Raw genomic sequence first — 26,303 nt, 5'->3', positions numbered from 1 at the left:
TGCATGATTGCCCTGTGCACCCACTGTGTGTCCCTGCTGCGTGATTGCCATGTGCACCCACTGTGTGTCCCCGCTGCGTGATTGCCATGTGCACCCACTGTGTGTCCCCCGTTGCGTGATTGCCATGTGTACCCACTGTGTGTCCCCGCTGCGTGATTGCCATGTGCACCCACTGTGTGTCCCCCGCTGCGTGATTGCCATGTGCACCCACTGTGTGTCCCTGCTGCGTGATTGCCATGTGCACCCACTGTGTGTCCCCGCTGCGTGATTGCCATGTGCACCCACTGTGTGTCCCCCGCTGCATGATTGCCATGTGTACCCACTGTGTGTCCCCGCTGCGTGATTGCCCTGTGCACTCACTGTGTGTCCCTGCTGCGTGATTGCCATGTGCACCCACTCTGTGTCCCCCACTGTGTGATTGCCATGTGCACCCACTGTGTGTCCCCACTGTGTGTCCCCGGCTGTGAGTGCCATGTGCACCCACTCTTTGTCCCCCGCTGTATGATTGCCATGTGCACCTACTGTGTGTCCCCCACTGCGTGATTGCCATGTGTACCCACTGTGTGTCCCCCATTGTGCGATTGCCCTGTGCACCCACTGTGTGAAAGTGACACACAGAGAACACTGAAGGGATCTGAGTCCTGACCTTAATGACCAGCTAGAAAGTACTGCAGGAACATGAAGTGGTATAGGGAGAAATTCCTATTTAATTTGACCAACATCCACAGCAGTGGCAAGTCATTGTGAATCCCTTCTCTGTTTTAAATGAGGCAAAAAAAGGCAAAGTGAGAAAAGGGCTGGTGCTGTGGCTCTGAGGGGCACAGTGAGTTATGGGCTGGAGCCCATTACCCTGGCCTGGCTAAGGAGCTATTGCTGGCAGGAAGCCCAAAAACCTGGAAGGAAATTCCTCCTCCTTCTCCAGCCTTTCTGTACTGCCCCTGTGGCAGAACCTTGGTTAGCAGCAGACCTGGAGCCTACAGCCCTGGAGAGGGCAGTGTATGGAGTGGGGTGTCTGAAGATGAGAGCCAAGAGCTGAAGAACCCACGCAGGCCAGGAGAGAGCTTCCTACAACGTGGAATTAGGGTCCAACCTCAAATTAGAGGCCACTTCGTACACCAGAAGCTTTTCAGAGTGAAGACTGGCTATGTCTTCGAATCCGCAGCTCCTTTGCTTCTACTGGGGTAGCCCTAGTAGTTACTTAGCTTTTCACTCCTGTGAAAACACAGGGACATCCTGGAGTGGGCAGTGAGGGAGGTCAATGAGGTCTGCTGCCCCGGAAGTGCTTCAAGGGGAATGAGTTCCAAAGGGAACTGGAACTGGGCTAGAGGGCCTTCTGTGTGCCAGGCCCTCCTCTCCAATGCACCTACAGTGTTCCTGGCATCTTGAACTGACACTACTTGAAACAGAAAACTGGAAATTCATGTGTCCTGAGTTGTAGTTTGGAGTCCACCACTGGGGAAAAGTTTCCTGACCATTAGATGCTTTGGTTTCCTCGTTGGTAGAATGGTAAAAACAATGGTTTCATCCACCTCATGGGCTTATTGTGAGGTGTAGTTCACTGACCAGGGGAAAACGCTCAACAGGGTGTGGCACACAGTGAGCCCTCAGGGTGCTAATCCCGGTCATCACCACTGGTGTCGTGACTATGGCTGTCTTTGTATAAGACTGTCACATGAAAGTGAATTTCTGATTTGCTTACGTTTAGATATCTTGCATATTTTGCTGTCCTTTTTTTGTTTGTTTGTTTCCATATTGTGACATCTGGGACTGTCTCTATGGCTTTCCTTCTGAGCCCATGGGAGTTTGCTAAAGAATGACACAGCTCAGATTCTTAGCCAAGAAAGTACAACCCAGGTGATTTAGCTCAACAGTCATAGTCTTCAAATTTGGGGTCAGAAAGTCCTGTTTTGGTCACTGTTAGAGACAAAATATTTTCATACTTCTATCACTTACTCCCTTTAGTCTCACTTTTACTATACCCCAATCTCCAGTTTCTTAGCACCATCCTTTTGGGCCAAGGAATGAATAACCTTTCTAGGAAATAGAAGGAATTGTGTGCAGATCTTAAAATGTTCCCATTGCAGTAACTTTCCTACACTATAATATCAGATGCTGCTTTTCAACAATAAACATCTTTAAAGCTTATTTAAAAAAACAAAACTCTTTTTTCATTTCTATTATTGTGAAGACAGAAACTGCAAAAATCGAAGTATGTACTTTGGAAGCTTTAAGACACTTTATGTTTGGGAAGGGTTAAGTGTTTACAGTTTATGGCAATGATTTGTGAGCCTGTGAAAAAGAAATCAGCCATGAAATACATTTTTGCATAAAGGTTTAAAATTTATTAGAAGGTAAAAATAATTGAAAAAGCCGAGCCTTCCTTGTTGTGTTATAATAAAAAGTTATTTATGTGCCATCATTGTGCTGGTTTAGGAGCCCAGGTCCTTTACAGAGGGCATTCTCAGAGAAACAAGAAGAGAGCTAAGCTATTAAAGCTATTCAGTCGAGAAAGCTGATATATGTACATAGCAATTCCGAAGACCATGGCCGTATTAAAACAATTGGTAATAATAAACTGCTAGTATCTGAATTGTGTTAGTTATAGACACGCAAAAGGTATGCTACATAGGCAGCCACTTATAAAACATGCACACCCTGCCCTTGATGTTGTAGACGGTAGAATCACAAAGTAGTGTTCATATATTTGAGTTCCATTAAGATGTTGACGGTGGGGGTTAAACATTTAGACCTAATTTTGCAATTCATCTGCTGTACACAAAATTGCATGAGCCTTGCTGGATGATCGTAAAGCACTCTGAGATCCTTGGAGTACCCTCCTACTTGGAACAGCATATACTACACATTATCTGACCATATCCTTTCAGCTCTCAAAAGTAAGCTTTGAGGCTTTGAACTAGAGCCAGGCAGGTCTCCCTAAAGACCAACAGGCTGTTTCTCAACTAAGCAAGAGTAGATCTATTTTTAACCTCTCCCTTACCAATAGTTTTCATCATTCTTAAGGCAAATGTGTCACATGCAATCCCTTCTCCTGTCCTTGTTAGACAGGCTGCAATCTGCCGTGAGAGTTGTTGATGCCCTTGAATACTGACCATCTTTTCCCTTTAATCTGTTCTAGTTAGAGCTTAGAGCTTTATATGGTAAAGGAAGACAGATTTGGTGAGATTGTCCTACTTCAGTTCCGTGAATACACGTGGGGAAAGAAGTTCTGCTTTTAATGGAGTATGTCTTTAATTTGATGACAGACTGAATTTGCATCTAGTTTTTCTGTCTTTGTTCATCAGGAATTCCGATGCTGAAGATAGTGTTTGCAGGCCATGAGCATCTCTCTTTAATATCCGTACCCTTGCTCATCTACCACCCAGCTCAAATCCTTCTGGGAAGTGTGTTGGTGCCAACAATAAAGTCTTGGATGGTGTCAAGGCAGAAGGTAAGACTCCAAAAACACCCTTTTCTATACCCAAATTAGCTTGAAATGCTATTCTTGGCTGGGCAAGGGACTTGAAGAGAAACTTCTCTGAAGAAGACAGGCACACGGCCTACAGACATATGAAAAAATGCTCATCATCTTTAATCATCAGAGAAATGCAAATCAAAACTACTTTGAGATATCATCTAACTCCAGTAAGATTAGCCCATATCACAAAATCCCAAAACCAGAGATGTTGGCATGGATGTGGAAAAAAGAGAACACTTCTACACTGCTGGTGGGAATGCAAATTAATACATTCCTTTTGGAAAGATGTTAGGAGAACACTTAGAGATCTAAAAATAGACCTGCCATTAGATCCTACAATTCTTCTACTAGGTAGGATGGGTAGAGGGAGGGTAATTGGTGGGACGACACCTGTGGTGTATCTTACAAGGGTACATGTGAAACTTACTAAATGTAGAATATAAATGTCTTAACACAATAACTAAGAAAATGCCAGAAAGGCTATGTTAACAAGTTTGATGAAAATATTTCAAATTGTATATAAAACCAGCGCATGGTGCCCCATGATTAAAAAAAGAGAGAGAGAAATGCTATTCTTTAATGTGAACTGTTCCTACACTTTAGCTTTTGCTAGCAAGTCCTCATTCTCAGTTCGGAGTCCACCACTGGGGAAAGTTTCCTGACCACCAAATGGTTCACTTTCCTCGTTGGTTAAATGGTAAATGTTCTTACCTAAAAACAATAATAATGGGGCATTGATCCATTTCAATTTGAACAAGAGGGTTGAGGATTAAACGTTTTAAATTATTATACATGAAAGTTATACTTTAAATGCAGTTGTAAGAAGCTCTTTCAACTCACATTTAAGGGCATATTGTATCAGGGTAAAGCTTCAGTATATATACTCAAAATAAGTACACCCTCGGGCGGCGCCTGTGGCTTAGTCGGTAAGGCACCGGCCCCATATACCGAGGGTGGCGGGTTCAAACCCAGCCCCGGCTGAACTGCAACCAAAAAATAGCTGGGCATTGTGGCGGACGCCTGTAGTCCCAGCTACTCGGGAGGCTGAGGCAAGAGAATCGCTTAAGCCCAAGAGTTGGAGGTTGCTGTGAGCTGTGTGAGGCCACGGCACTCTACCGAGGGCCATAAAGTGAGACTCTGTCTCTACAAAAAAATAAAAAATAAAAAAAAATAAGTACACCCTCCACTCTGGTACATGTCATCTCTGCCCCACCCAGTCGCCCATCTGTGTCCTGACTTCAAATCCCTTCCTAACGATGATAGAACCTGGCATTATCTAGAATACTTAATTTCTTTTTAATTTTCCAGACACAAAATCACCTCTTTTATATGGCAAAACTGTGTTTGGTCATTAAAAAATAAAATTTAAGTGGGAGAGGAGCCCACACAATGTTAATTTCACCAAACTTACAGTCTTGTTATGTATTAGGTATTTGTCAATTTGATTTCCTAAATTATCGACCAAAATAAAGTCAGCTGAGTGCTGAGAAATTTAGACATTGCTTATAACATGGTAGCACTCACTGAGAGCTGGCTTCTTCCAGTGGGTTAGACCCGCAGGCCTTTTTATGTCTCTGCACGAGGCAGCAGCTGTTATTAGGGAATGTGTGGGAAGAAGAGACATCCAGTGACAAAGTGTCCTGTGTCATGTCCTTAATATCCTGACAAGGGAAGGGCCACAGTGCCCCCTGTTGAGCTCTGTGTGTGCAGAGCACCTTCCACCCTTTAACTGATGCCTAGGCTGGGTCAGGCTGCTGGCTCTGCCACTTTCTCACCTGTGACCCTGGCACAGGTTACTTCTCTGTATCTCAGTTTCTGCCTCTATGAGACTAATGATAAGGTCTACACTTAGAGTGGTAGAGAATGACTTGCCAAGTATTGATGAAAGCTGGAGGTTCTGATTATTGTTATTGCCCTTGTTCATCATTGCTTACAATGACGTTCATTGCGGACTTTGCTGTCCCCATTTTCCAGGTTGGGGAATAGGCTCAGAGAGCTGAGGGACTAGCCCAAAGTCATGTGCTGGAGTTTGGACTTGAATCCTGATCTATTTGGCCCCTCAAATCTTTCCCCAACACTATGGTGACATTCCAAATAGAAATATACAGTCACTATTAGAAGGCTGGCTCTAGGCCCCCAGGGCCCTCCCTGAGAAGCATAGCCCATCCAGCTTGTTCACTAATTCAGTTACCTAACAAAGTGTTAAATTTTATTACATAAAATCAATTCCTATTCCATGCTGGGTACCACTCCAGTTTCTGAGCCTCCTACTTAGAGTTCGTAAAGGAGCAGTTTAGTGAATTTTTCTTCCTTTTACTTTTTATCCCCCTTGAAAACTTCCACTTATATTTATGCTTATGTTCACTAATGTCTATGTGCATTGTCAGAATTTGTATGTATTATTTTTGACAGAGAATGAAGAAAACTATTTGAAAATCCTACTACTCTTATCAATAATAAGCAGTCATAGGGAACAGCAAATTAACCAGAGTAATCTTTCTTCTAAATGTTATAAAACGGCTGGGATTTGTTCTACAGAGTAACAGAAGCATTTCTAAAAGGGAGACTAAATTGAACAATATTGTTCATTTTTCTTTGGCAAAGAAACCACTCCAAACTATGCTGCCACTGGCTAATTTAGAATAATCAATGACTAATTTAGAATAATCCAGAAAAATCCAGAATTTATTAATTGATTTTGGCAACTCAAGTAAATACAAAGAGTCTGCCCTCAATGTAGCCCTGAGAACGTCCTCTACTTTGCAGACAATTCTGATTAAGACCCAAGGCCATCTTCTAGTGTACAGGGGATCTGTTTGAGTAGCCAGGCCAGTCCCTGGGCAAATGAGAGGGTGTGCTGGCCACCAAAGTGGGCAAGTAACTTTGTGTGTGTACAGAGGATTATTGGTTATATAATGCCACGGGGGTGGGCCTCTTCTTCCTGCTAGTAGCATGAATTATCTGGTGTTCACTGATACTTTCACTTTGCTCACAGCTGCTGTCCAACTCTGAACATGTTTTCCTTTCTCGTAGGGAGTGAAGTTGACAAGGCCAACAGTATAACAAAGGAGGCGCGCTTTCTGTAGCAGTGTATATATGTACAGGAGTTACGTACAAGTAATGCTGAAGACTCGTACTTGTGAATGTTGCTTCAATGAATATTTTATTTTTTTACACAAAAATTTGATGTACCTGTTTAAGTGCCTTAAAATGTATTTGACAAGAGCGTTATTTCCAAAACATACTTTTGTTAGTTGCTGCCAGGGGTAGTACAATATTTTGCAATTAATTATTTTTTCTCCTGATGTAGAAAACAGAGTAAGTGACAAAAAGCAAACATGCTTTCTCTGCACCACCTTTTGTGCAATACAACTCTATAATAGTTACTGTAATGTTTGAAATGAGGTCACACCATCAGGAAAATGCCCTTCTGATGACAGCAAAAATTTCCGAAGTCTTATTCGTGCATACTTTGATTTACTGTGTGACTCTTTATTCCTACAACTGTGCCTCTTTCTTATCAACTCAGCAGGGGTCATAGATGGAATAGAAGCTGAAAAGCATAAGTTCCCCGCATTCCTTGACATCATTTTTAAGGCATTCCTTCATGTAGTTTCCCAATAGAAATCGCGCATTCCCATTATAAGAGATTGTGATGTTATGTAGCTTAAATTTATTATAAGCTGCTTCAAAGAAAGGGCCTGATGTTTGAGTTATGAGTCAATCACATGAAGTTTTGAGTTAAATTATATAACTTGGTTTTCAGGGTCTTTAAATTATATCTTAGTATGATTTTCTTCTTTCTTCTATAATTTTTTTTCTTTACCTGTTTCCCAACACACTTGCCTACTTATACAGCCAAATATGAGACACAAAGATGTTACAGTTTGAAGGCAGCAACAATTAATGATGGATTATATTCACATTCCACTACTGAGACCAGATTTTTTTCTCCTGTTACACACATGTGCTGAGCACTTTCCAAATTGCCCCTTTTAGCCAGAAGCAGCCTATTACATCCTCGAATTAAGCATACTCAAGGCATTTGAGACAATTTATTAATGAGAATTTCCTTGGCAAATTTGACAAATGTTTGCAACATTTTTGAAAAGTTAAATCGTATTGCTCTTCTGAATAAATAAAAATATAAAGGTCATAGATGCAAACAAATGTTACATATACACATTCTGTCTAGCCAGATGGAAAGAAAATGTGAAACCATTCGTTAACCAAAATATCAAGTAAAAGTAGGTCCCAATTGGCCATCAGCTTTCAAAGGAGAATCCTAATTTGCTTTTACTGCAGCTGTAAGAACTTTAACTGGACCCAAATAGAAAATAAAGCGATCTATAGAACAAAGAGAACATGTTTTCTGTGTTTCCTGCACACCACCCTGACATATCCTCTCTACACGTCCTCTCTTAATTTACCAGACAATATTGTCATCCTGGGTCTCACTGAGTCAGACAGTATCCTCAGCAGCTGTTTTTGCCACGTTGTTGTTAGGCTCACAACAACAAAAAAATCATTCCTTAGGAACTTACCATGTTAATCAGAAGTGTAAGTTTGTATTATTGTTACTATCGGGTCTCATCTTTTGTCAATGTCACTGGAGCTCAGAGATTTCATAAGAGTTATTCTCAGTGTAAATGTTCAAGCTAGTTCCGGACCCCACAAAATGTGTGGTAAGCAGCTGTCGTATATACAGTTATCAAAAAGTTCACTTTTGTGTAAAACTGCAGTAATTTTGCTTGATGGTTTTGATGCTTGCTTAGGGAGCACTGAAGGGCATTCGTGTTTTGTTTCTACAAGCTTCTTTGGATTTTAGAGTCTGTCCATCATCTGTCTCTCTGAGCTATCATAAAAATCCTTCTCTGAAGCATTACAGTGCTGATTCTCCCCAACTTATCTACCTCTATTGTCTGACACCTATAGTAGGTGTGATTATGGGATAAGGTTAAACTGAAAATGCTATGATAACATTTTCTCTTTTGCTTTAAAAAATGTTTTGTTTTCAAATAATCTTTACATAGTGAACTTTGGTGGCTTTAGTGATGATATGTTTATGCCTATTTCTTTTTTTACACAAATGCTGTGGCATATTTTTTCATAAGGAACAAAAAATAAAATCAAAATTTATTTTTAATTCATGCTTATTGGGATTTAATTATTCAGAGTTTCAAATATTTTGTTACGTTTATACACTGTTAAACTGTTTTATGCGTTTGTTTTATCTAAATGTATTTATGAAAGAAATACATTAGCTCACATGTATGTTTACTCCATTTTCCACCTGGATTTTTTTTAATCGTTGTTATGAAATTGGATTTTTTTAATGGATAATAATGTGGATTTCTTCATGTGTTTTTTCTAGATTTAAAATTTTTTTTCTAATTTTTTTTTAACTTCTTCCCTACTCTGTTTAAAACTAACACACCTCTGGCTAATGTTCATTGTTTATGCTAAATACCAAATTTTTTTTCAAAAAGATTGGTTAAGTAATGAAAAGGATTATTTATGATGAATGGAAGATGAAAATAATTCTATAATTAAAGATGTTTCAGAAATCATAAGCAAAGCTGTGGCTTATTTTTAACCTGATTTCAGAGGCAGTCGGAATGCCTTCTGAGCGCCTTTCAATTTCTCTTAATTCATTTCAGCACCGTTACCTCATTTGTGGTTAAACACGGAAATTTCATAGTCTCTCCAGGTTTTCATATCGGAGCCTCCACCTGCCCATGGTGTTAAAATCCAAGAGTAGCCCTTGCTTTTTATTAGAAATGTATTTTCTCTGCATCAGGTTTGAAGATCAAAAGAGAAACACATACAATAGAAGCACAAAATTTACCTGACCTGAAATTTAGCTGACCTGGTCATGTTTTGAGGAACTGTACAGAAGAAGCCTTAGAAGCCTTTGCCAAACCCAGTGTTTTTTTGGTGAGCAACTTATCTTGTGTGGAATTTCAGACCTTTGTCTCCTTGCCTTAGAAATCTTCCCCCTGGAAACTGGGTGGAAATGTCACCTCCTCCATGAGGTTTTCCTGGTTTCCCAGCCAGTGCTAACCTTGCTCCATTTGACAACTTATCCCTCCCTTACAACTTCTCCCTCCAGTCTTCTGAAACCATTGCATAGCTTATCTTTATAACTCTGTCTTCTCCAGTGTGGTGCTCCTTTCTGTCTTCCACTGTCCCTTGCATGATGCCTGGCTCAGGGTAGTAGCAAAAAAAAAATGTATATGGACTGTCCAACTGTGATCTTAATAGAACATGAACCTTCAAAATTATGAGAGGTCTTCCCTACATTAGATCATTACTAACATACAAGGAAAAATGACTTTTTTTCCTGCCATTTCTATCCTGAATAAAACTATGAAACAACCTTTGCAGAAGGCAAAGAAATGTATTACTGTACTTCATAGCTGTGTAAATACTAACTCTCCAGGGCAAGACTGCAGATGTGGTATGCAAACAACTTTCATCTTGCTTTGACAGAGCAATAGATAATTTAGGCAAAATCAGGTTAGGTCGATTTGAATTAGTGAATACATTATAGACATGAAAAATAAAAGATTTATTCATAGAAATTCTGATGCACTTACTTTGAAAACTAGATAAAATGATCATCATCATAGATACAATATACAAAGGATTTTATAAGACTTTATTCTCTTTAACAAATCTTTACTCTATAGGACAGTTTTTCTCAAGTGTGAGTAATGTGCAAACCCCATTTAAAAGGGAAAAAAAATTCTCATGAACCCAGGAGAACTTCACACTCAATTATAAGCAACTCTGTATTAAACATTAAATTCTGTCACTGTATTGATCAGTCTGGGTCAGTGTAGCTGTCAACTTGAGTGCAGACAAGGACACTGAACGCGCAGGGCGATCCTGAGTCGTAAGATGGTCACCCGGGTGATCCCAAATGGGCTTTCCCAGGGCACCACCCCATACTGGGCACTCCAGCAGCTCCAAGTCCATGGTCGTTCCAGTCCACCAGCCCAGACATGGAATGCAGCTCCAGTTAGCTGAGTTCTACAGAAGTCTGGACATACTGAATGTTTGAGGATGTACAGACGTACAATTGGACAGCTACATCCCATTCCTACCCATCTCCCAACTACTTTGTCACCTGGGATTACTCTTTGATGAGCGAGTTGCTTGTGTAGGATTTCATACCTCTGTGGTTTCAGCTTTGCTGTCTTTTTATCTTAGAAATCCTCTTCCTCCTGGAAACCTGGCCACCCTTCCCTAGAGGCTCCATCCACCTGCCCAGCTATTAGCTCTTCCTCTTCCCTTTCTTTCCTTCTTTTCTGTCCAAACCCCCAAATTCATAGAAATTTAGTTCTTTCTTTTTCATTCTCTAACTTAACAAATGTGCCCTAGAGCTTGCTGGCAACAGCCGTAGGAAGCTTTGAAAAGCCACTTTTCCTAAAATAGCAACATAACCGACAGAAGCTTCACGATGTCACTTTTCCTCTCATTTGGACTAGGCTGTATTCCTGGACCAGGCTCTGGAATGAGGCAATATGAGGATTCAGGTATGTCCTGGGCAAGCTGCAGCCAGATGCCAGGGAGGAGGGGAAGGAGCAGGCTGACTCTTCTAGATACACTAAAGAATCAGGCAGAGGATATAAATGCATGATTTCATAGAAGACTAAATAAAATGGCTAATAGACAAATTTAAAATATTCAAATTTACCACAGGTCAGGGAACTATACATTTAAATGAGATACTACTTTTTAGCCCATGGGAAAAGATTGACAGAAAATTTAAAGTTTGATAATGTCCAGACACTGGCCTGGATATGGGGAGAGGGCAGGCGTGCCCTGTAGTGGCAGCCCATGCGAGATGGGCTGTGTGAGGGCTGTCTCACAGCACTGCCAAAAGTTTAAATATAGGTGCTCTTCAACCCAACTCTTTCATTTCTAGGAGTCTATAGGCACACAAGGATCTATTGACGGCAATATTTTTAGAGCTTTGATAAAGCTAAAAAACCTTACCCAAATTCCCCAAGTCAGGGAAATATTTAAATAATCAGTGGGAACTTCTCCTTATAGAACATTTTGAGACATTAAAAGGAATGAGAGTAAGTTACCTGGGAAGGACAGTGTATCACTCAGTAGGAGAAAAAAGTAAATATCAGGAAAAAATATGCATGTTTTAATCCTACTTTTACAGATTCCATATTTTCATTAAATAAAATATATGTTACATATGTGTGAGGACACTACATGCATAAAAAATGTTTGGAAGGGTAATTATAACATTTACTGAGCTCTTTCTTTACGCCTGGCACTGTTCCAAGCACTTTACATTGCCTCATGTAACCCTCTCAACAATCCTACAAAGTGGGCAATATTATCCCCATTTTAAAGATGAAAAAACTGAGTTGCAGACTAAGTAGCTTGCCCACAGGCACAAAATTATTAAGTAGGAACATGTTAACCACTACTAGACTAGACCATATTTAACAGCGGTTACTTCAAGGAGTGAAAAGGAAGTGTTGAATTTTACATCAATCACACTTTGGAGGGGTCATTTTGAGATACATGAAAATCCAGAAACCTAAAATCCATGTGAATGGAAACAAACGAAGCCCTCCCGGCAATACCGATGCAATGAACAAGTTAAAACTTGCACAGGTTGCCCAGGTGAATCAGAAAGGACGCTGTCAACTGTGTTTCTTGGAAGCAAAACAATGGCCCATAACATAGTCTGAGAACTTTCATAGGGACCTGCGTAATAAGCAAGAAGCACAAACAGGTGCCTTCTCTGCTGCTTCTTGAGGGAACAGCATAAGTTGTATCTAGGCCAGTACAACTTTTTTGTTGTATATTTTTCAATTGAAAAGGATTCAAGTGCCGGGCGGCGCCTGTGGCTCAGTGAGTAGGGCGCCAGCCCCATATGCCGAGGGTGGCGGGTTCAAACCCAGCCCCGGCCAAACTGCAACAAAAAAATAGCCGGGTGTTGTGGCAGGCACCTGTAGTCCCAGCTGCTCGGGAGGCTGAGGCAAGAGAATCGCGTAAGCCCGAGAGTTAGAGGTTGCTGTGAGCCGTGTGACGCCACGGCACTCTACCCGAGGGCGGTACAGTGAGACTCTGTCTCTACAAAAAAAAAAAGATTCAAGTGCCTAAGCACAACCTATGTGGATGAGGGCAAGCCCAGAGAATCACATGGTTCTATAAGCTGATGTGAGGGGAATTTGGGGTTGAAGTAGACATGCCCCTCTCTGGAGGGCTGAGAGGTCCAAGAATGGGGAGAAGAGAAAGGAGAGAGGAGAAAAAGAAAGGAAGAAAGGTAGAGGCTGAGGAGAAAAGACACACAGTGAGAACTCTCTGGTGACAGAATGGCCATGGCCTTCTGGAGACAGTAAATAGTTATAAGTGCAGAGTATTTAGGGAAGAACTCGGACCTGTCAATGGCACGGGTGGTGGTTATTATCAACAGCAGCAGTTTTTAAGTTATTTTTACTTTTTGCAGTTCTAAAACACCTGTCCTACCCCCACAAAAAAAGACCTTTATTAAAATAAATTTGCTTTATATCCGAGCTTTGTGTTAATTTAGGAGAAAATGAAGTAAAAGGTTATACCCCTCAAAAGGTGATATGGGAGAGGAAGTAGAACATCGCAATAATAAAGACGCCAAGTCACAGTCAGCAAAACTGCATGAAATGATCAGACAAATGGAAGCTTCTGGAAATCACGAGGAGACAATATTTCCCATAGAACATGGAATTCATTTTCAAACCATTATATCCAAATGTAAGTTAATATGTGTTCAGATGATGGGGGTATTGTAACAATAGTTAATAGTATTCAGTGCTCTGATTTACAGCTGTTGCCAATTGCAGTAGTGTAAATACTCCTACCCTGGCTGATTCCAAACTACCAACACGCTACTACTGAAGGCAGGGTCAGGAAGAAATGTGTGTGATTGGCTCTGAAGAAGCAGTATAGCCCAAGCCCAGCACACCCCTGCTATAGGCCAGGACTAAATGTTGTTCTCAAATGTCTCCTAAATTATTTCAGCAACCCACAGGAGGATCTGTGCAGTTATCTGCACTGTACAGTAAGGAAACAAAGGCCAAAAAATAAGGAGTGAGTCCTATCAAAGTGGTAGAGCTGGGATCCAAACTCAGATTTTCCTGACTTCAAGAGCCCACACATCAAACCACTAAGCAGACTATTACAGCCTGAAAAACACACGGTCCTTGGGCCATCTTATTTTCTGAAATTCTGAAACCTAGCAATGATTCTGACTCTTCTAGAGCTCTGCAATCAAAGTTTTGATAAAGGATGTTCTCTCTCAATGGAGAGTGGGTCAAAAGCCCCACAACCCAGAAATTCCACACAATTGAAGGAAAGATCCTAGGGTTTCTGACATACATGTCAAGTCATTGTCCACGGCAGAGTCCAACATGCTGAGGAAATAGGTTCTGGCCTGCACCCTAGAAATCAATCATTTCCTTTTCATTGGCTATTCCAAGCCTGAAATTCTTGCAGCCATGTGACTTGCGCTCACTGCCGCGAGTCCTGGGTGCTTGTTCTGTGTGCACACAGAGAGCATTTGTCGGTATGGTCTCCTGAACCGTTGCTGCCTATGTGGCTAGAACTTACTCTCTCTCTTTTCCACCAATAAACATTTACCATGACTTCCAGACGTGGGATCTGCTGCTGCCACTGTCTCCAGTGTGGTGCATTCTGACAGTGCCCCTGCCCTTCAGCAGCCACTGTGCCCATGACCTAAGAAGGCCTGTGCATCTGGAGAAGGGAGCAAAAGGCCACTTGTACAGTTCACTGCTCATGAAGCCAAAGTGAGAATCGTGTAACATCACAGGGTTGTTATCAAAATCAAATGGGATAGTCCCGGCAAACATTTTGTTGCCATCTTGGTAACTTGGTGAGAACCCAGATATGTGGCGGCTGCAGTTGTTCAGCAGTGGATGGGACCTGGGCAGACTGTATGGGCCGTGTGACATCAGACGAGGGTTGGCAGGTGTCAGGCGCTACTCTGCATGGCTTCTCATCTAGGCAAAAGCTCTATCACTGAGTCCATTAATTGTTACTAATCAGTCAAGAAGTGACAGGGCATGAGTCTCTACTCCATCAGTTAATGAAGACATTGGATTCTGAATTTTAAGACGGCAGCCGCAGCAATCCCTGGCTCCCAACAGGCCTCCTCCAGAGCACCGAGGGGCAAGTGCATATGAAAAGACTCTCCAGGCCCACCGCTGCTGCCTGGGGCTTGCCTTTTTCTATTTACTCCAAAGAACTCCCCGCAGAAATGTTGCCCAACTCCTCCAAAGCCCTGAGTCTGGCTAAGAACCATCTGGTGTCTAGCACCTGTAAGAGACAAGTCCCAACTGCAGGCCGCTCCCAGAACAGTTGCTCTGTGGTCACAGCCCTCCCAGAGGGCTGCTCCTGACTCTGTGTCCACTCCTTCCGCTCTCAGGTGCCACCAGGAGTGGCTGTCTGTACCCTTCATGGCCCCCCTTTCCACACACCCCTTTAATATTACCATTTCTAGGAATTCTGGTCTCGGATCTTTTTTCCCACCCCAAATGCTCTGCCAGTGGGAACTCTGGGTCGTTTACATTGTGTCTGGTGCCTTCTGTAAACCAGCAAGACCTCCTCCCAAATCTGTTTCCCCAAACTCCTCTTTCCAGTTGGATCTGGACACTCCCACCTCTAACCCCAGATGCCCTGAATGAAAACGCAGTAACCTCTTTCTTTCCTTCCGCTCCCTCCTCCCCTCCAGTTTCCTCTGTAGGCATAGCAACCACCCGGCTGCACTCCTCTTCAACCTTCACATCTCACTTTTCATATCCAGTTAGTCACCAGATTCTACTGATTCCATTTGCAAAACCTTTAATCTCTACCTTCCTCTGCATCCCACTGCCACTGTCTTAAAATACCTTTTCTGGCTGTTCTTTTCTCCTGCAGTCACACTTCTCTGCAATCCATGAAACCTTTAGCTGACATTAAACAATCACCTACCAGGTACGGAGCACTCTCCTGAATGCTTTACATGAATTATTCTTACAACAGTGTTTGACATGGTGTAATTGTTCCCATTTTATAGATTAGAAAGTGGAGGTCCCATGAGGTCAAGTTCTGAGTCCCATAGCTTAGAAGCAGCAAAGCCTGGATTCCACCTGGATCTCTCTCATGGCCAACAGCTGTGCTGCCCCTGGCCACTACACTAACCCCTGTCTCTCCTGCCACACACCCATGGCTGAGAGACATAGTCCTTGGTTTTCAATTATCTACTTTTCAATTGTCCTCACTTGCCATTATGTCACTTCTCATGTTGTATCAAGTTGTCTTCGTCCCCTTCTGAATGATGAACTTTTTCAGTGGAGACCTTGTTTTTGTCTACAACCCTGAAAGAACTTTTCTCTCACCAGGTACTCTTAAGGCCCTCCATATTGCTTTTCTGACTCTGGAAGACAGTTGTTTTCAGACAATGAAATGCGATTTTTGGAGAGTAGCATGTAATTCATAATTATCATTCAGTGAATAAGAGTATTAATCAATCTATAGATGTTTCTGAAAGGATTTTCTTTTTTTTTTTTTATGGAAAAAATCAGTACAAATCATGACAACAATTTCAACCCCAGAATAGCTGAGACCCAGAGAATCCAGACCTCAGTATCCCTTCAGACTCCTTCCTTGTGGCTCTTGCACAGCGGGGTTTGGTCCTGAGGAGGGTGGGTCACCCGGCTTTGGAGGTGTGCATGGCTTTAGCCCCAGGCTAATCAAACAGACCCCACCCCTCTGTCCCACCCCATCCTTCCATGTGCCAGTACCCAAGTTGCGAAGAGCATCCCCTGCTTGCCCAGACATGAGACTCAACCACTCCACCACAAGGCTAAGTTAGGCTCTCACCAAACTTCTGCTGGACACGGAGAAAACATGGGGAGATGTGAGGGTGACAGGGCAGGAGTAACGAGGCACAGGCAGCCGGCTAGTGTAAGGGGCACCCTACATCAGGCCCTTTTACCTCTCGGTCGAGTTCAAACCCATCCAGGCCTCGCCTGACAGAAAATCATTACCAAGTCTGTGTCAGGCTGCTTGACAGATGGGAAATGAGTTTCTGTCTCCATCCAGCAGGCAAGTGTCCACATAACACTTGGCACTAACCAGCTCTGGACTCTGTGGAGACAGAGCAGTCGTGCAAAAGTGGCCAGTGTCAGGCCGGGCTCTGAGGTCAGGTTAAGCCTGCCTTGCAGTGTCTCTGCCTGGGGCCCAGCAGCTCCCCCGTCTCACCTTTCCATGAGCACTTTATTAATCAGCTGATTTTTTCTTTTCTTTTTTTTTTTTCTTTTGCCTTCCTTTGAAGACATTGTTTAACAAGTAGTTTGAAGTAATGGAACAACTGAGAAAAATCTGATTCTGCAGTGTTGAAATAAGGTCAGCCAAAATCACAACAGAAAAATATCTAAGAGAACATTTTCATCCTTGGCCCTAAATCGGGTTCAATCACTTAAGTGCTTCAAAATTTTCAATATTTTAATAATGAAGGAAAATTATTTCCAGAGGAGCTATCAGGGCAGAGTCCTCACCCTCTCCCCATTTTTCCTTCCCCCCAGCGCCCCACACTGAGCTCAGTGCTTCCTGGAGGCTGGAGGACCTGTGTGCAGCAGTAGCTCGTTGGGGATCTGATTCTTCAATAAACAATCTTCCTCCCAGAAGAGCCACAGGGCCCAGCAAGGTGGGGATGACCTGGCTTTGCACGGCTAATCCCGCAGCTCTGCCAGGAGCACTGATGTGGGGTGGGCAGCCCTGCCCATGCTAGCCACATGGGCCGGGGATGCTCTGCCCTGGGCGCTGTCCTCAGACTCCACATTAACCTGGACTGACCTCCCTCCTTGACAGCCCTGAGGAGCCAGGAGGGCAGGGCTATTGCTGAGTATGTCCACATGAAAGGCTCAGGGCCACAGGGCAGGGAGGAAGATGAGAATGGCCCCACTACAAAGCCCTTTGGGTGGGGAGCACTGGTGACAATCCCACTAGGATGTATTATTTTCATCTCTCTTCTTCCCTCTTAGAACAATCTAAGCTGCCAACCTGAAGAATGGCCACATCCCGGGTCATTTCAGAACACTCAATCCTCCCAAGAACCTCTGGCCATAAGCAGACAAGCCCACTCATCCATTTAGGTCCATCCACAGGGACTTTGCTGTCCAGGGATTCCCTTTACCAGCAGGGACAGACTGCATCTTCCCTCCTGCTGACTGTGGTCAGCAGATCACCATGGACCAGCCCCGCACAGGGGTGTGGTGATGATTCCCACAGCTCTGTGTTCACCTGGCCGGTGGAAACCCGGCTGAGTGTATGGTGGGGCCTTCTGACCAATCTCTAGAACCGCAGCCAGCGGTTCCCTCACCTTGTTTGGGTGAAGTGATCAGGGCACAGGAGAGCCCCAAAGGCCTTTGCTCCTGCTCTTCTCACCTCCCCAGTCTCCCTACCACCCTCCTCAGGCTTTTCCAAAGCAATCTGGCAAAAGACGTCCCCAAATTCCCAATGTGCATCTTTTATTTGAGTCCCATCCTCTGGCTGACACACTGGTATTATTAAACAGGGACAACTGCTGTTGTATCTGTTGCTGTTCTTATCTACAGTAGTTTTGAATACAGATTCCCCACTGAATCCAAATTTCTATAAGTGAGGTTCAGTATCCAGATGTGCAGCCCCCTTTCCAGCATCTGGCCATACTTTCCCTCACGGACCGGACGAGAGCTGGTTCCACACTCGCCAACGGCATTCAGAACAGAGTCTGCTGAAAGCAGGCTCTGCAGGGCAGGTTAGGGAACACCACCCCAGACCCCCATCTGCCAGTCACCTGTGCCAGGTCCTCTGTTGCTGTTGCCTTTGCGCCACAAAGGAGCTCTTCGGGCCTCGCTCACCTGCACCTCACCTTGCTTCTTCCAATAGCCCTCCGTGTATTTCAGTTGCAGCCTTTAGTCTCTTCCCATACAGAGGAAACTTAGAACAAGCCTCTAGTACAAATTCTCTGAACAGAGAGAAGCCTTTTGAGGTAGAGGCTCACTTGTGGGCATCCACAGAGGGGGCTCAAGGTACGCAGAGGGAACGGCCCCAAGAGGGGTGGGACCAGGAAGCAGGCTGTGATCTGGGGCAGCTGAGACACCCCAATCTTCCAGAAGGTGGTGCTGTTCTGAGGCCAGCCCTACAGAGCCAAGCTGTTACTACCTAGGAGATTCCCCACATGGACAAAAGGCAGCAGCTGCCTGTACTCTCGGCTTCCTCCACTAGCTGAGCTTCAAAAGAATGAGGAGTAGTTCCAAGTGAAGTCAAAGGGCTCGCCTGCGCATTTAGAGAGCCTGTCTCTGAGTAAAGGCAGGAAGCATCATCCTGTGCACACTGAGCCTGCAGCCCGGAACCCAGTGCACCACACAGGCTCCGTGAAACATCCCCTGGGAGCAGCTGAGAATTAGAATTAGAATTCCAGCTCCAGCAGCTGGCACGGAGGCTCACGCCTGTAATCCCAGCCCTTTGGGAGGCCAATGTGGGTGGATTGCCTGAGCTCATGGGTTCAAGACCAGCCTGAGCCAGAGCAAGATCCTGTCTCTAAAAATAGCTGGACATTGTGGTGGACACCTGTAGTCCCAGCTACTCGGGGATCACTTGAGCCCAAGAGTTTCAGGTTGCTGTGAACTGTGATGCCACAGCTCTCTACCAAGGGTGACAAAGTGAGACTCTGTCTCAAAAAAAAAAAAATGTAGAATTACAGCCCCAGCCCTGGCAGCCCTATTGAATCACCCCACCCCCACCCCAGCCCCCACCTTGGTATCTTCTTGACAGCTGCTTCCATGAAGAAAGGAGAACACTCATGTGAGTGACACAAGTGTCAGGGGTGGGAGAACTGAGAGCTATGTACCAAATATGCTCAAGAAATAAGAATCTTGTGTCTAAAAAGCCATTCTCATTTAACCACTGACATTCTTCTATTCATTGAGTAAAAAATCTAAGTTATAAGAATAATTTTCTTCCCACCCCACCAATGAAACTCAATGAAGCTATTTTCTTTTTGAGTAGATATATATTTCTTTTTTTTTTTTTCCTAAATTGGGCTGCATGCACAAAAGTGTGCTCACCACCACCCCAGACAGCCCTGGCTGCACACAATGCGCCCAGAGTCCTCCCAGCACCAAGACTGGGCTTGTCCTGACCCTCATTTACATACTGAGCGAGATCTCCATGGCTGCCTGCCTGGAAACCCTATTTTTAATTGTTTGACTCCCCAGCTGCCCCTGTGACCCTTTCTGGCTCCTTTTCTGAGGATTTCCGGCCACTGCTAGCTTGGAAGGGAAGGGCAGAACATGAGACTCCAAGGAGAGGATCCCATCCAAGGCTGAATTCAAAACAGGGCTCCCAGACTGGGACCTCACAGCCCCTGCCGAGCTGGGTCTCCCTGTGCCCCGGGGTGACTCAGAACAGGTGTGGGCAGGAGGGCATCTGGGTGCTGGCCAGCTGCTGCGCCCCATGTGGACAAAGGCACCAGGACAGAGGGAAGTCTCTCCCCAACTTCCCTCTCTAGTTGCGCCTCTGGGAGAGTGAGGAATAGTTCCAAGTGAAACCAAGGAGCCTGCCCTAACATTAGATGGCCTGGAGTTTTTTTGGTTTTGTTTCTGTTTGGTTTTGTTTCCTTTTAGAAACAATAGTTATTTCCCAGACGAAGCAAGAAAATATTACTTTCCAAGACTGCCCTCTAGTGGAAATCTGCTGGCAGTAGCACATACTACAAATAAGTGCCTTGGATTCCAAACTTGTGAATAAACCAAGCACATTGGAGTGAGACCTTCACACGTGATCTGAAAGCATATCACGTTTCTTCCACAAGTCTTAAAATGTCACATGCTTTGACTGGAAATGAAGGCTGCTTTTAAGTCTTTTGAAAGAAATCACGCCTTACTTTTAGAACTGGAAATCATAACGTTGTATGTATGATATTTTGAAACTTTAAATGCAGGCCAATATGTGGATCAGGACCATGGGGGAGAATGCGGGGTTGTGTTCCTAGGCTGCACATGTGTTACTGGCCAAGTGTTTTATTTTGGCTGTGGAAGGAGCCAAGGCTGCAATAACATCCAGCCCTAAAGGCCACACACACTGCGGGGTTTTTACCTTGGAGGATGTGGGACAATGAGCCATTTGTGCCTCTTCCTGGTTCTCCCTGGCCAAGGTCAGCTTTCCCACTGGAACCAGGCTGGCTGGCCCAGGGCCCGAGCTGTCTGGAGGCTTTCAGTGGCGCAGAGTCCAGGCAGAGGGTGCGGCCCCAGCTTGGGCTCTGAGGCTGTCCTGTCCACCACATGAAACCTCTCTCATTCAGTCTGCTCTGCTTGGCACGAGGGCCTCCTGGCGCAGGCCTGATGAAGTCAGTTATCCCTAATAAAGGTCCCCAGGCAGAGTTCTGTGAGAAGGAAACTTGAATGGCTCTGACCCTTCTCATCCTTCCTGGTGAGCTTTCTTTCCACAGATGGCTGATTTCTATCTGTTTGTGTTGGTTCTGAAACCTTGGAAACCACTGCTACTACTAGTAGTCATACACTAGCTGCCATTCAGTTACGGTTCCATTCAACAATTATGCTTTGAGCACCTATGGGACTCTGCACCGGGCCCTGTTCTAGACTTTGACCCCCAAGACAGATCCCTTACCTCGTGGAAATTGCAGTCTAGGGATGAGATAGATGATATACAAGTAAATCTATCACTTTAAGGGCTTTAAAGGAAACTACCAGCATGTAATGAATAACAAGGGGATACCTACTTAGATGACTTCATCTGATCAGACTTTTATGAGAAAGTTTCACATATTTACTATACAAGGGGTTTAGGATACAAAGATAAAGAAAATACTGTCTATCCCTTCAAAGAGTTCAGAGCCCAATGGTGAAATGATATCATAGGATTTCAAACAGCTGAGCTCACAATAAATCTGCCAATCATGTCATCCCCATTTCATAGATGTGAAAACTGAGTTTAAGGGATATAAAAGTACTTGCTGAAAGTTGTTGAGTTCATCAGTAGCACTGTGAATGTTTCAGGCATCCTCAAACTTTTTAAACAGGGGGCCAATTCACTGTCCCTCACACCGTTGGAGGGCCGGACAATAGTTTAAAAAAAAAAAAACTATGAATGAATTCCTACGCACACTGCACATCTTATTTTGAAGTAAAAAAACAAAATGAGAACAAATACAATCAAACCGTCTCATGTGGCCCATGGGCCACAGTTTGAGGACCCCTGGTTTAAATTAAGGCCTATCACTCCCAAATATTTTATTTTTTCTTAACCTATGCCATGTTGCTTGGTAGACACAGGGAGACAAACTCAGTGTAATCCTCAATCTCTCTCAATTTACAGGTTTTATGCAGACACACTGCACTGTCCTAGGTGGGTTAACAGTACACTGCTCCACCTGCCATTCAGCACCTGGCCAGAGGGCTTTTGCTAGAGTAGAGTAAGAACCCAGATAACACATTGGCTACAGCTCCAACAAAATGTGCTGTCTAACTCATGATGGTGACACACAACAATGGCAGTTGATTTCGGACTCCTGCAGCCTACGTCCTGATGAGATGCTGAGGTCTCCTCCATCAAACTAACTTAGATCTAAGTCTACACCAGCTTTTCTCTTTAGCTTCCCTTCATGAGACCACTTACATCCACTAGCTAAAGGGTTGGGTCTCCCAACTCTGGGAAGATATTCTTCGCTTAGGCAAAACTCATCTTTGACTGAACCCTGAGCAGAAACAAGAAGAAAAGAAGGAGAAGCTTCCAGAAGTGACCCTTAACTGTTCCTCAGCCACTGGTAGAGAAAGATAACACACAGCTGGCTATGTGCAGATAGCAGCATGGAGGCTTGAGCCTCCTGTCCTCTGAAAGCCACGTTGTCACACCATCTATCTCAGCAGAGCAGAAGAGGACAATTGGATCAACTCCTTGGGTGATAGGGTTATTGGTTTGTTGTCAATAAAACAACCTGGATCTATAGAGAATTAGGTTATTTGGAGCAATGGCATTCAGCCTGCATCCTCAGCCTCCAGACACTTAAGGAAAGCATTTTTTTAGAAGTGGTAAAAATCACTGATTAAATTAAAAATTAAAAATTTTTTAATCACTTCCCATATGACTGGGAGGGACAGGTAGAGTAGCTGCATTTTGATCTGACTTATACATTGAGTTCCATTAGGAGCAGAATAGGGACTTCCATTGCTTGGAAAAGAGAAAAGAGACAAGGTGCAGATGATATCTCCACTCTGCCATTGGCCTACACCTTACAGGAAGGGTCCAGGCCTTGCTTCCTTTTGCAGCCTCAATCCCCAGCACAAATCCCGTCACATGGGAGGTGATTGATCAGTGTGTACTTAAGTGACCCCAATTCAGACTCCAGCTTAGGATGTGTTTTGCTTGGTCCTTTCAGCTGAAGTCCTCCCTTTTTATTCCTTTATTCATTGATGTTCAACCTCTCCAACTCAGTGTTGACCAATCCCAGAGAAGGCTGGAGACAGGGCAAAGGGTTTTTGTCCAGGACTTAAAGAAGGCCTTCAGGCAGCACTGCCCATGGGAAAGGATCCATGCTCCTCCCTGGGAATATGCTTTATAGACAATTGCTGGTTCCATAGGTACCACTTCTCCTCTACACCCCAGAAGAACTGGAACCATATGTCCACTCACGCCAGAACAATGAGGGACAAACATATGCCTGACAGCATGACTCTGGGAGACCCGGGAGGTGACCCCCTCCACAGATGCCTCAAATGGCCTTATTATGTAGACTTGTACCTATTCCAGGAATGCCTTGTTTCATCCATTATCCTTTCATTTAGCCAATCTATATTCAATTTCCACTATGTGCCAGAGACCATGCAAGGTGCTTGGGGATATGGCAGAAAATAAACATTCAGGAATCCCTGTCCTTGTGAAGTTTCTATTCCTCAGAGTCCACAGCAGCAGCTGCAGGCCTGGCTACATATTAAAATCACCTGCAAAGCTTTGACAGCTGTGGGTATGGATCCCACTCCCAAGAAGTCTGACTTCACTAAACTGGATCTTGGTGTCAGTGTTGATGAGGGAGGACTTGGAGTAGAAGGGAGGGCTCTGAGGGTCCTTGCAGAAGCTTCTAGTCTTTCCAATTGTGCAACTGACCAGTTTCCCGGGCAACTTCTGAAAGTTGGACCTTTTCCCTGGTTCCAGGCTGAAGGGGGAGAAGGAAAGTATCCTACTTATACTACTTTCTTTTTATTTCTTTTACAACTTCACTACAGCTTAATGGTTTACTTTTTCTTCTTTTTTAACTTCATTTCCCGTATCAGCAGCTTTTTCTTCAAAAATCAAACCCTGCCAATTGAGGTCAAGCAATCTAGGTTTCAAAGATGCTCCTCTAACCATGCTGGGCCACTCATCGACTGGCCTTGACTTTTCCCTTCCCGTTCACATCCTCCTCTTTCCTGCCTGCTCCGTGCGTCTCAGCTTTCTTCATGGCCCTGGAAGACAGCAATGACCCATGAGTGGGAATAAAGGACCTTCCCCCACCTCCATGGAGCCCATGCAGCTTCTCTCTTTTCAATCCTCTTCATTGTTTTCTACCTCCAGATCTGTCTTTTCTTCCCCCCACCCCCACTGCTCCCAGCTCCATTCTTCCAGTTTCCTCTGGGCACGGCTGCCACAGGGCACAATGCCCCACAGGAGAGAGAAGGCAGCCCGACATTAATCCTCGGGGGTGGACCTGGGACTGCACAAGACTCTTACCATCCTCACCCATGTTTCGCAGACAATCAGATCAGCAAACAGTTCCATCAACAAGCATTAAAGAGAAAAAAAAGATGTTTCTTTGCTTGTTTAATATATCAAGATGATATCATCTGGATTTTCAACCCCAGAGGGTCTGGGCAAGTAGGGACTCAGTTGAATCAGAGGGCTCAGGCCTACATATGCCCTCAGAATAATAATAACAATAATAATAATATAACAGCACTAATGCTTGTGCTACGTTTGGAACTTGAAATGATCAGTGACATTTCCCCTGATGAGGTTAAACAGCCTGGCTCACAGCCTTGTGCATTTGCATAATAAAGATCAGAAGTCACCGCTGTCTACATCTCTCTCGGCACGGCCGCCTGTGTCCTTGATTCAGGGACACCACTTCCTGATGTACTTCCATATGCCGTCCTGTGCAGTGATTGTAATCTTTGGCTTGCATGTGAAATGTCAGCTTTTTGCTTTTCTTTTCTTTTGGGGGGTCTTGGAGAACAACAAATTATGTTTCTAAATGAGAAGTTGTCGCCTGTAATGGATAATATAATCTGAAAATGCAGTGGCAACATCTGTGACCTGTGGTGCTAACCTAGCAAGCACTAGTCTATTTTCCAGCCTATCGGTTGATAGGAAAACATCCTTTCAATATAATAATTAATCACTAGTCCAAATGGATATACCCATTGGTTCCTTGCCCCTCAGACAGCCCTGCCTAGCTGAACTATATATCAGAGAAATACATTCTTTAATATCCAATGGAATGTATTTCCAGGCAGTCTCTTCCCTCTATAAAGTAACAAAACACTTAACAGAAACTGTCTATCATCAGCTGAGGGGGGAAGATGCTCCCAAGGTGCCATTGAAGGAAGGAAAATGCAGAGCCCCAAGAAAGGGAGGTGGTGAGTTCAAGATGGTGGCTGTCAGCCAATGAGGAGCATCTTGCTTCGTGGGCTCTCAAGAGGGACAGTGACAGTTAGTACCTCCCTGGCCTAGGCCCACTGGCCCTCTTCTGTTGGTTCTCCCTCTTCCCATCAGCCCACGGCTACACCCTGTACAGCCCAGCATGTCATGCCCTGGCCTGGCCCACCAGTCCCCCGAGTCCCATCGTCTTCCTGGTTCTAATGGCACTTGGGATTATTCCAAGCCACCCATCTGCCTGTTCCCAGGCTCTCTCTGGATCCATTTAAATATTTCCAGTACCAACCACACTCTAAGACAATAAATGAGCTGCCAGATATGGTGGAAGGAAAGGTAGATTTGGAAGTCAGGGATGAAGGGATCTGAGGACTCCCCGTAGGCTAACTTCTTCTTTTTCTTTTTCTATTAAATCATAGCTGTGTACATTAATGCAGTCATGGGTTACAATGTGCTGGCTTTATATACAATTTGAAATATTTTCGTCAAACTATTTAACATAGCCTTCCTGGCATTTTCTTAGTTATTGTGTTAAGACATTGTACATTTAGTAAGTTTCACGTGTACCCTTGTAAGACTTCTTATTTGACTGTCACCTTTCAGTGACCTTGTTCTCCTCATCTGAAACAAAATGAGCTGTTAATGACTGTCAGCGCTTGGGGAGCCCTAAGTTTCTGAGATAGTGCCTCAGATTGGGGGGGAAGCTAGAGAAAGCTGTCCCCAAACTTCAACCACAGCCTTTAGCTTTTATGGTTTTACTGACTCAGTCTTTACAAATTCAAAAACCACTGAGTCAGATGATCTTTAAAGCCGCTTCAATCTTTAAGTCCTATATTGCCCACTCAGTCTCTGAGTTTGGAAGTCGTAGAAAACGCTGCTTCTGCTTGGGGCCAACAACTGCACCTCTTAGTACTAGACCAATGTCTCCCCCGCAGGGATGGCTTTGCCTCCAGGGGACATTAGGCAATGTCTGGAGACATTTGGGGGTTATTACAACTGAGGAGGAGGAAGCTATTGACATCTAGTGCTCAGAAGCCTGGGATGATGCTGGGCATCCTACAATGTGCAGGACAGCCCGCTCCCCCTGCCGCGTGCACACGCACACACACATGCGTGCACACACACACGG

The 26,303-nt window shown here is 44.2% G+C and overlaps 1 protein-coding gene across 1 annotated transcript in view; it reads left to right on the top strand.

Moving 5' to 3' along the window:
- SLC10A7 (solute carrier family 10 member 7) overlaps nt 1–9,042 on the top strand; it is a 333,888-nt gene extending 324,846 nt beyond the window's left edge. Inside the window, exons 11-12 of the mRNA XM_053582250.1 lie at nt 3,303–3,448; nt 6,509–9,042. Of these exons, the coding sequence (XP_053438225.1) occupies nt 3,303–3,448; nt 6,509–6,538 (176 nt within the window). The 3' untranslated portion in view covers nt 6,539–9,042. The remainder of the gene's footprint in view (nt 1–3,302; nt 3,449–6,508) is intronic.
- The last annotated feature ends 17,261 nt before the right edge of the window (nt 9,043–26,303 follow it).

Source organism: Nycticebus coucang, chromosome 1 (assembly GCF_027406575.1).
Source record: "Nycticebus coucang isolate mNycCou1 chromosome 1, mNycCou1.pri, whole genome shotgun sequence".
NCBI classification, from domain to species: domain Eukaryota; kingdom Metazoa; phylum Chordata; class Mammalia; order Primates; family Lorisidae; genus Nycticebus; species Nycticebus coucang.
This window is presented reverse-complemented; position numbering and strand designations above follow the sequence as displayed.